The 12,011-nt window shown below is 35.3% G+C and overlaps 1 protein-coding gene across 1 annotated transcript in view; it reads left to right on the top strand.

Annotated features, from left to right (window-relative positions):
* LOC123560993 (uncharacterized) overlaps positions 1 to 12,011 on the top strand; it is a 164,841-nt gene that overhangs the window by 103,644 nt on the left and 49,186 nt on the right. The window contains exons 29-33 of the mRNA XM_053552200.1: positions 344 to 481; positions 3,930 to 4,114; positions 7,563 to 7,681; positions 8,951 to 9,079; positions 11,674 to 11,840. Of these exons, the coding sequence (XP_053408175.1) occupies positions 344 to 481; positions 3,930 to 4,114; positions 7,563 to 7,681; positions 8,951 to 9,079; positions 11,674 to 11,840 (738 nt within the window). The remainder of the gene's footprint in view (positions 1 to 343; positions 482 to 3,929; positions 4,115 to 7,562; positions 7,682 to 8,950; positions 9,080 to 11,673; positions 11,841 to 12,011) is intronic.

Genomic DNA, 12,011 nt, shown 5'->3' with positions numbered 1-12,011 from the left:
TACTTAATTGAGCAAACTTTCGGTTGAATTTATTTATCATTTTACGGCAAACTAGAATAGCAAATGTTTACACGGTAATCGGCTTAGCCTCGTTACCGCCTAGACTGTTTACCCTCGAAGCGAGTATTACCGTCAATACTCATAAACAGTTATCATCTTATACTAACTTGGCTATGTCTTTTGCATCAGTTCCTTATGCAAATAAGTTGTTTTTATATCCCAAAATGACATCTTAATTCTGATAATCAGTGATGTAAAATGCGTACTAAATTAATGCGTGAATTTGTTTCACGAGAAAGTTTTTAAAAGGTTAATTCAAAATGTCTATGTTTTCTGCTTCTAGGTCGATGTCGTAAAGCCGGCAGACAGAACTGTGCGTAATCAGACCGAGCCTTATCAGCAGGTTGTGGACGTTGAATATGAAGGCGCAACGCCAGAACAAATAAAGGCCCTGGCCCACATATCTGGATTCTGTTTACAGGCAGGCTAACATAATTTTTTCCATAAATGAGCCGCGCCATGAGAAAACTAACATAGTGGGTTTGCGACCAGCATGGATCCAGACCAGCCTGTGCATCCGCGCATTCTGGTCAGGATCCATGCTGTTCGCTTTCAAAGCCTATTGCAATTAGAGAAACCATTAGCGAACAGCATGGATCCTGACCAGACTGCGCGGATGCGCAGGCTGGTCTTGATCCATGCTGGTCGCAAAGCCACTATGATGATTTTCTCGTGGCGCGGCTCAAAAACTTTCCTTAGCATGAGATAATAAGATTTTCTGTGGAAGGCAGGTGCATAAGTCCAAATGCCAAATATTTAATGGTGAATGCCAGTTTCTAAACGCTAAATGATACATACCAAATGATTTATGCCTTATACTTAATGCTCAATGCCAATTGCTGATTTTCAGATGGGTAATTGCCGAATGATAAATACTAAACGTCAGTAATGAGTTAGTGACCAGTGCCTCTTAAACTAATGAATATAATTTTTATTTCATAGAAATTATATAATGTTCTACCCAATGACATGTTCTATCCGTCTTCGGAACACGTAGAGAAAAAAGTTTTCTTTAATTTCTTAAAAAAAAAAAGAGATATGTAATCAGGGCCAGTCACTATTTAGGTATACAGAGATTACTTAGGAAAATTGTGAGAGAAAAATGAGCCGTGCCATGAGAAAACCAACAGCATCCGCGCAGTCTGGTCAGGATCCATGCTGTTCGCTTTCAAAGCCTATTGCAATTAGAGAAACCTTTAGCGAACAGCATGGATCCTGACTAGACTGCGCGGATGCGCAGGCTGGTCTGAATCCATGCTGGTCGCAAACCCACTATGTTGGTTTTCTCATAACACTGCTCAGATAATAGTCGCAAAATGGCGGATTCAAATGGTCCTCAGTTTGTTTGTTTTTGCTCTGTAGAGCTATTACATGTATCATTTTCTTTGTATTTTTTGCTGAAGTCATATGACAGATCTATGTTTGACATGTAGATAGCAGTTTCATAATGAAATAATAATATGACAGAATCTGTCATGGAAAGATTGACCATACATCACCACTACAATTTGGGGTTTCATTCTTAGCTGAATATGCTGTTTATGTGTTTGACTGATAATATTTTTCTTGTATCATACATGACCCCTGCTTTTCTTTTGATTTTTATTCAGCAATGACAAAATTCTTTAATGAAATGTGAGTTACAGACATTTAAAATGGGCCCTGATGTGTGCTGCAGCCATTGGAAATTTTATATATAAAAGAAAATGAAAGAACAGATATTTAGTGTGTTGTAACCTTTAAATGTTGCATTCTTCCACTGATCTATTCAGCTCATTATTTGAATAAGCACTTAGAAATAAGCGTTTGGCATTTATTGTTCCGCATGTCGCTGTGAACAGTCAGCATTTTATCATTCAACAATTACCGTTTGACCGTTAATATTTGACATTATCAAATACCATTTTGCATAAATAATTTGGCATTTAGCATTTGGCAAGAAGTAAAGGCCTTCCATAATTTCACAAATGAAACTTTTTTGCTACACTTTAACAGAATTACAATTTATACCGTTCTTTTTAGTTCGTCTGATTTTTAAAAAAAAAAGTCTACGAGATATTGTCATCGCTTGATCGTCGGCGTTGGTTTAATTGGGTAATTTTTTGTTTAGGTCCATCTTTTCTCAAAAACTATATGAACTGCAGACTTGAAACTTTGCATACTTGTTTATCATTATTAGTTGACTGTGTAGGCCAAGAACCATAGCCATAACTCTGATATGCATTTTATGCATTTTGCCAAAATTATGGCCCTTTTTGTACTTAGAAAATTTGGGTTTTATGGTTATTTTTTTTGTTTAGGTCCACTTTTTCTCAAAAGCTATATTGACTGGTACAGCTTTGAAACTTTGAACTCTTTTTTTTTATCATCGTTAGTTGACTGTGTAAGCCAAGAACCATAACTCTGATATTTGATTTGTCAGAATTATTGCCCTTTTTGTACTAAGAAAATTTGAGTTTCTTGGTTATTTTTTTTTTGGTTAGGTCCGCCTTTTCTCAAAAGCTATAAGAGCTTTGAAACTTTGCACACTTGTTTATCATTTTTAGATGACTATATAGGCCAAGAACCATAACTCTAATATTTGATTTGTCAAAATCATGGCCCTTTTTGCACATAGAAAATCTGAACTATAACTATTTTCTTACATTATGTCCAGTACTTGCAGACGAGCGATGGCACCCGTAGGCGGTGCTTTTGATTAATTACATCATAACAGTAAGCTGTAACTCGCTGCCTTTGCTAAATAAGGCTACATACTGTACATTTATCTGTCCGTATCTTAAATGAATAATTCCATCTGTTTCTGGCTTAAGTGACTGATATTGTCAAAGCTAGAATAAATTGTCTTTCCCTCTTTTTTTACATTTCCTGCTCACCACGGTGGTTTTATTTTGAATGTACACGCATCAAACAAATTGAACTCTTTCATATCTTATTGCTGTGTAAGCAAGAACATATACTTTATTTTGAGTTGGTAGAATATAGCCACTTTTTGTGCTAAGAAAATTTGAGTTTCTTGGTTATTTTTTTTTTTTGGTTAGGTCCGCCTTTTCTCAAAAGCTATAAGAGCTTTGAAACTTTGCACACTTGTTTATCATTTTTAGATGACTATATAGGCCAAGAACCATAACTCTAATATTTGATTTGTCAAAATCATGGCCCTTTTTGCACATAGAAAATCTGAACTATAACTATTTTCTTACATTATGTCCAGTACTTGCAGACGAGCGATGGCACCCGTAGGCGGTGCTCTTGATTAATTACATCATAATAATAAGCTGTAACTCGCTGCCTTTGCTAAATAAGGCTACATACTGTACATTTATCTGTCTGTATCTTAAATGAATAATTCCATCTGTTTCTGGCTTAAGTGACTGATATTGTCAAAGCTAGAATAAATTGTCATCCTCTTTTTTACATTTCCTGCTCACCATGGGTAGGTTTTATTTTGAAGAAAAAAAAACACATAGTAAAATAAATCGCAATCAAACAAAAATGAACCTCTTTCATATCTATGCTTGGTACAAATGAGATAATGCATACATTAAGTCTTTTAGAGTGGTAAGAATAAAATGCTGCAAAAATCATCTTAACAGAGCATTAGTTTTTATCACCTGTGCATTTACTGAACCGCAGGGAAGATTAAAACAAGGGAGAAATTCAAATGATTGTTTTGTTCATTTAATTTTCCATCTAAATGTGGTCCTTTAATTGGATTTATTAAGTTATTGGGATCGAGAATTGTTGTCTTTTTCACGACTCAAAACTTCTTCTTTTAGGAGTTTGTGGCCATTGAAATAAAGCAAAAATAACAACCTTACGTTAAATTGATTCCGACACATAAACACTCTTTTATCATTTGATATTAGGGTATACAGTATAGATGTAAAAATTCACCAATCACTGACGCAAGTAGTTATTCAACGTATGGAAATGGAGTGTCACCCAATTTTGGAGCTGCTGACTATTCAGATGCAACTGCCTGCGCCTGTGATGTTTTGCATACTTGTCCTGAAGGGAAGAAGTGTCACTGTGATGCAGCTGGAAATGTGAGGTAAAATTTTTAAAAATGAAGAAAAAAAACTTATTTACCATTTGTCACGTTAACGTAAACGTTGACTATAAAGCTGTTGCATTAATATGATTTTTTATGGATTTAACTTACGTCTTTAGAAAACAATTTGCTTGTTCAATTAGTTTAAAGATTCGAAGAATTTTGATATTAATTGTTTGGCGGCGCTGAGTAAAATATGGAGTTGAAAAACTCATATAAATGCTTTTATAGTGAATTGTTTACGAAAATCATGTCGTTAAAAATTTACGATGATAACTCGCTGTAAGTTTACGATAATCATGTCGGTGAAAGTTACGATAAGCAGTTTACGATAACCATGTTGTTAAAAGTTAACGCTTATCACATCAATAATGAAATCGCATTAGTACTGGAAGTTTACGTTAAAAATCGTGGACTTTCGTATAATATGGTTTTACGATAATGTAAATGCGTAGTAAATAAATGTCTGGTTGAAAAGTTTACGATAATAATGTCGAATATAAGAAGTTAAAACGACGCGATTCATTAATTTTATAAATTGTAGTGACTTTCGTAATGACCCCAATTCAATTCGTTAAGTTAGTCTAATGATATTCCAGGGAGTAATTAATTATATTTAAGTGGGAATATTTATTTAGTGCAGAGCATTTTCATAATTAATCAAAATATCAAATGCATATAGAATGATAAACAGCACCAAGTCTTGTTCGCATATACGTTGTAGGACCACATTCGTAACAGATCGCATTTGTAACAGATTTCGTACGTATGCGATCGCATTCGTAACAGGTAAAATGTGTTACGAAGGTGTTTGTCTAGCATGGGGACTGACATGAAAAGCACATTTGTATCGTGTTGAGTTTTATACTGCAAATGTTCAATCAGTTAAATGTCATAGCAACATCATTAAATGACTGCCATAAGCACCATCACAAGTTAACGTCGTCGTCATAAAATTGTTTGAGCCGCATCATGAGATAATGGGCCTTCGGGAATCTTCGAGGCTTTGCGACAAGTGTGGGCCCTGATCAGGACCCACACCGTTCGCTGTTATTTCAAAGAAGGCTTATTCTACCTGAGTATGAAATTTTCTGACCCTAATTCAGATGCATAAATGCATAGGTCAGCCTAAATATACACCTAAGTTGGGTGACAAACAGGAAGTTGCCATGTTCTGGGACAAACTATATACAACTTGTCATGGACGGAGTTGTTAGCCTTAATTAAGTCTAGGAGGGTCCGACCTTGTGCTGCGAACTAATGTCTATGAGATTTTAAGAAAATACACAAAAGCCATGAGCAGTCTTCGAATAGTCAAGCTAGTCACTATTTTAAAATAAAATGAAAAAAAATTAAATTTTAAATGTATATATACCCGGTTTTCTACGAAACAAGCTTTTACAAGACTTTCTATGTTAGTTGAGACTGCCTTGATCTTGATTTTAGTGCATTTTATTTGTTGTTGAAGCGATATAACCAGCGATTTGCCGATTATAAAAGTTGAAAAGGGATTGCATATGGTGTGCATCTTCCCCTTTAATCATACATATTCATATTCATGCATTTAGTAAAATTGAAATGTTACAAACCAAAACCGATATGGGAAATTCGTAAGTTACATGTACCTGTAGTACCATGCTGCTATGAATAGAACAGTCATGATAACGGTATTCTTGCCAAGTTAAATTGCCAGATAACAAACCAGTACCAAGATATTATCCTGACCGGAAATTCCCTCTAATTAACAAGAGGGCCGTCATGGCCCACTATCGCTCACATGAGTAATATTACACTATACATGTCATTAAATTTTGCATTTTTGCCATTTTAGGAGCCATAACTCTAAGTCAAATAGCGTGATATGGCATCTTTTCGAGGGGGAAAAGCAAGATATTAATGACATATAACTTCAATGCAAGTTTGGTCAAAATCAAATAATAAATGTGATCTCTGTAATGTTCATAATGCTAAAATCAGCCAATTTTGTCATTTAAGGGGCCATACCTCCAGAACAAATGATGCTATATAGCTGGTTTTCGCAAGGAATCGGGATTGTTTTTGGCTATTATATCTATTTGGTCAAAATAAATAAGTTAATGTGATTCAAACCTCTATATGTGTCCTTCCTACCCTTAAACCTCGAAGTAAGGTCGCCATTTCAATGAAGCATCTATCATGTGTCGGTGCGACGTTAAACCAACAAAAAAAACAAAATAAAATTTTAACCGTAACGTGCGTTTAAAGGTAGTGACTCAAATACTAAAAATCAAAAAATAAATGTAGTCTCCATTGTGTTAACAAGGATAAAATCAGCATTTTTGCCAATTCAGGGGCCGTAACTCTCAAGTCAAATAGTGCAGTACAGTTGTTTTTGAAGGAACCGAGATCTTATAGATACATAAGCTGTGTGCAAGTTTAGTCAAAATAAACAAAAATGTGGTCTCTATCGCGTTCACAAGGCTAAAATCAGTAATAATTGTCATCTCAGGGGCCATAACTCTAAGACGAATAAGGTGATATGGCTGGTTTTCGAAGGGAACCGAGATATCATAGGTGTATATAAGTTCTGTGCAAGTTTTGTCAAAATCAAAATTTATAATAAATGTTGTCTCTGTCGTATTCACAAAGAAAATGTGAACGGACGGACGGTCGGACGACGGACGGGAGATCACAATAGCTTACTTTGTCACTTCGTACAAGTGAGCTAAAACATGACACCAATGTGTTTCAGGTCGGTAAAAATGCACTTTTTTGTTCATTTTTCCGATCGAAAATGACATGTGACAAATGTGATCAGATGTCACATCAAAGATCGGCATCGATCACATTCGTCTCAAAAATTGTTACATAAAATATGTGCTTGATTTCTGTTACATATGCGATCGCATTTGTAACACCTGTTACTAATGCGATCTGATGCGAATGTGGTCCTACATGCGTCACCTACGTATAACTAACAAATAATCAAGGCGTTCGAGTCGTTTATCATCTGACTGACCACGGTTCAGAGTTCAGATGCGTAGGAATTGAACCACGGGGGCGTTAGCCCGAGTGGTTAAATACTGAAGCATCTGAACGATGAACTTTGTAGAGCAGAAAGAAAAAGTGACATTGTGATAGTGTGATTCCCTATTTCTAGGTATACTATGAGAAACCTGACTGTTCACCAAGGGGTATGGTACAACATAATAGCATTTTCTTTTCTGATCTAGTGACGGGTATGGGTTTTTCTGACACGGCTAAACTTAACGGAATGCAATCTGGGTTGCAAGAAATGTTTTTATCTGACTTTCTACGGAATGGTGCACAGAAGAAAAAAATGGAACAATGACAATATACAAATATACTCTTATCATCTGTTAGATAAATGGTTGTTGCCAAATACTCATATCTAATTGTATTGTTTTCACTGTTTGCTATTTGATATCTGACAAAAAATGTTTTCTAGGATTGAAAACGGATATGAAATGGATGTCCCGTTTGAAGAATTACGGTTCGGTGGTCAGGGTGAAAATTCTTACGCAATGTACGACATAACTGGAATAGGGTGTGCGCCCAGGCCGTTTGGTAAGACATAATTTTGCATAAGAATAGTGTCATATTCATTCAATTTTAAAACTTAAAAGATTATTCGTACGTCCACAGCAAAACACCCATGTCTTTAAATTTCTTCAATGTTCCTATTTATACTTTTTTCTAACTTTTGCAAGACCTTCTCAGTCATTGGCAGGAGTATAAAAAATTTGCCTCATGACAGATGGTAAAGAGAAAAAGTGCATAGTGCGTAGACCATAGTCCGTTCTCAAGCTGTTGCAGAAATTATCTCTCTATGTACTTTTCAAACATGTTTCTTAAACATTACCCTGGGTAAGTATCTAAACGTGTTTAGATAACTTCACTGAAACTTGCTGCCGGTGAAAAAAAAAACAGTTTAGATTACTGTCGCGAGTTCTTGCATATAATTAATTCCATATTGCTACATCCGTAAAAAAGAAGTTTCACACTTTACATAAAACCAGTTGACAAAGCCCTGAACGCCGATCGGCCCTACAGATATTCTTGTTCACTTCGACTAAAAGTATTTATCACTGTTTGACTTCGATCAAGCCATTACATATTTTTTTGTGTAATAAAACTTTGCTGTAGCCGTCGCTTTAAGTGTAGGAGACGTTAAAAGAATTTACTAGGCCAACAATAGTTTATTTTATAAAAGATAATTTTGATGTTTCAGCAGGAAAACCTTACATGTGATAAAAAGAACATTGACTGAGTTTCTTACAATTTATAATTTTGTTCAACTTATTTTAAGAATTCAGTATGAAAAGACACTCCAGTAATATCCTCTGTATATGCCATTCATTTGTTAAGCTTGACGTTGTTAATCTCATGACGTCGACGTAAGGTAATGAGAATGACATTAACAAATTCTACTCTGGATATGAGCCGCGCCATGAGAAAACCAACATAGTGGCTTTGCGACCAGCATGGAACCATACAGCGCAGCATCCACGCAGTATGGACAGGATCCGTGCTGTTAGCTTTCAAAGCCTATTGCAATTAGAGAAACCATTAGCGAACAGCACGGATCCTGACCAGACTGCGCGGATGCGCTGGCGTTGGTCGCAAAGCCACTATGTTGGTTTTCTCATGGCGCGGCTCATATATACATTAACGTTCATAGCTTTTTTCTTTCGTTTTTTTTGTTCTATAGTAAGTCCAAATGTGTCTAAAATATCACTAGTGTTGTTGTATAAAACAGTTACTGGAAATCCAACATTAAAGGTTACTAACGTTATATTTTAACTCGGCAATTTCCTGTTAACTTTTTATCTGCAGATTTGCCAAAAGACTGCCAAGACGTTTATGAACGCGGAAACGATCTATCAAGTGAATACCTAATATGGCCAGATGAAAACGTTGCCCCATATTTGGTCTACTGTAATATGGACATTCTGCCAGGGAAAGGTTAGTGCCCTCCTCAACACATAAACAGTTATTTTTGTTCTTTGTTCTTGTTGTTTTTGTTGTTAGAATATGTATTAATATTTTTCGCGATGCTAACGATTCGTTGTGTTCAAAATTGTAATATAATACAGTGTTGAGATCTATGTCTAAGAGTCATAAATCTTTCACAGGTATATATTTTCTTGAATACTGACAGCGATCGATTTTCGCTAAAATAACGGTTTTGTGTATAATTCTTATTTTACAGTACATAACATTACTGTGTATAGGTATATGATTTAAAGACAGCCTTTGGTTATTCAGAATACCTAGATATGCCTCCGAATATATTTCAAACAGTTACTGATAAGCTAAGACTATCTGCTCATAAAACTAAGATAGAAACGGGTTACTTTGGCCGAAGCCCTCTAGAAAGAGACAAAAGACTTTGTGAGTTGTGTGAAAATGGTAACATTGGCGACGAATTTCATTTTGTACTGACCTGTGATAAATACAAAACATTAAGAAGAATGTATATTCAAAGATTTTTTCATCGTAAGACCAAATATGACAAAACTTGCTTATTTGCTTGAATCTCGAATTGAAGTACCTTTATTGAAACTGACTAAATTTGAGCAATGTGCTTTTAAAATACGTGAACATTTGCTGACTCGATGCATGTTTGTGTAATAGAAATTAGTATCATGTTCACGATATCATTTGAAATATTATAAAGTAAATACCATCATCTAATTTACTTTAGATATCTCTTTGACTTTGTATGTTAAATTGTTACTAAAAGCCAATTACCTAATGCTAAATGCCAATTACTTAAGGCGGAATGCTACATACCAAATGCTTTATGCCATATATTTAATGCAAAATGCTAAATGTCAAATAGCTTATATTTATTGCTAAATGATAAATGCTAATGGTCAACATTCTTAAATCTATAAATTAATTATTTCTATCCGTCTTAACCCAAAGAATGTAGCTTATAATTATTTGGAGACATCATGATATTCTATCAGTCTGACCTGACTTGAAACAATTACATGTTCTACCGACTATAAGAACATTGGACTGAATCTATTAAGTGTTTAGAAAAAAATGGAAATGGAATCAAAGTTATGTAACAAAGGCCCATGACTATTTAAAGGATGCATTCACACTTAGCAATAGGCATTTGGCATTTATTGTTTTGTATTTCTCAATTAACAATTAGCATTGATCGTCCATAATTACCGTTTGACAGTCAATATTTGACATTCGATATTTGGCATGTAGCATTTTGCGTCAATAATTTGTCATTTAGCATTTGGCAATTAGCATGGCGCACCGACCTTCCATAGTATATTGAGACATACGATTTATAGACAGTTGATTGAATACAGTTGTTATCAATGATATTGAACTTTTTCTTTTAATATCGCAATCGGCAAATGCGTCACATTAAAAAAAAATATTGTTATCAATGGCCGCCATGTTGTCATGAAAATTCCGAATCGGGCGTACAATATTTGAGAATACTTACGTAAACTCAATTCAGAGTGTTGAAAACGGTTTAACTAGAGTGGTAATTTATTATTTAATTCATCTTCGTAAAAGTATAACGAAATATGTTATAATCTAATTAAAAAATAAGAACCCATTGGAAGGTTTTAGACTTACTTCTTACGGTGCCTCTCGTCAAGTCCGTACCCTGCAGGATAGAGTTTGCTTGGTATTTCATTTATCAAACATTCGAGATGTAGCAATGTTTTACTATAATTGGAAATCGTTATTTGAGCCGCACCATGAGAAAACCAACATAGTTCATTTGCGAGCATGTTCACTAACGGTTTCTCTAAATTGCAATAGGGTTTGAAAGCGAACAGTATGGATCCTGACCAGACTGCGCGGATGTTAATTGTCAAATCATTTAACTTCTTAGAATTTTCGATCACGTTCGTACCGCTATATAAGACCTTTTTAAGTTTACGAAATTTTAAGTTTGTTTTTAATATGTTCATTTTTTGTGTGTTATGTAAAGTTAACAAACTGATTTCAGATCTGATGATGACCTCGGAAAAATTCGTAAAACATGTCCCAGCACGCGTCAGTAAATGTATGGGTAGCAGTGACGTAAAGCGAACCTTGCAATTTAGATAAAAACAAAATAATCAAAGCGATATTTTAAGACCATGACCTCCCCGATAACTTTGCAATATATGTGCATGTTTAATTGATTTTAGAATGTAAATAAATGAGCCGTGCCATGGGAAAACCAACATAGTGGCTTTGCGACCAGCATGGATCCAGACCAGCCTGCGCATCCGCGCAGTCTGGTCAGGATCCATGCTGTTCGGTAACGGTTTCTCTAATTGCAGTAGGCTTTGAAAGCGAATAGCATGGATCCTGACCAGACTGCGCGGATGCGCAGGCTGGTCTGGATCCATGCTGGTCGCAAAGCCACTATGTTGGTTTTCTCATGGCGCGGCTCAAATATAGCACTATGAACATCATACTTAAAGTATTAAAATAGGTATCAATTTAACCCAGGTTAGCACTTGTTGATCGTTCCCCTTTCAATCTGCAATAATATTGAAAACTTGCATATTTGATATACAATTTAGGTGTGGTTGTCATTAAAACTGATATAGACAAAGGAGTATCGGTGACATATGATGAAAAAATCGATGTAACCTACCGCGGGATTAAATACTTAGAACAGCTAAAGACGCTCGTTGAGATTTCAAGCTACTGTTATCAACCAGTGAAATATATATGCAAGAATACAAAGGTGAGCAAAAGAACAAAAAGGTGAGCAGGAATAGAAATAGTGAGTAGGACTTCAAGTACGAGTAGAAATACAAAGGCGAGTAAAAATACAAAGGTAAAGGTGAACAGAGATACAAAGGCGGGCTGGAATGCAGATTCACACATGATAACAAAGGTAAGCAGGAATAAAAAC

Source organism: Mercenaria mercenaria, chromosome 10 (assembly GCF_021730395.1).
Source record: "Mercenaria mercenaria strain notata chromosome 10, MADL_Memer_1, whole genome shotgun sequence".
NCBI classification, from domain to species: domain Eukaryota; kingdom Metazoa; phylum Mollusca; class Bivalvia; order Venerida; family Veneridae; genus Mercenaria; species Mercenaria mercenaria.
The sequence above is the reverse complement of the archived record's forward strand: the minus strand, read 5'-3'. Positions and strand labels throughout refer to the sequence as shown.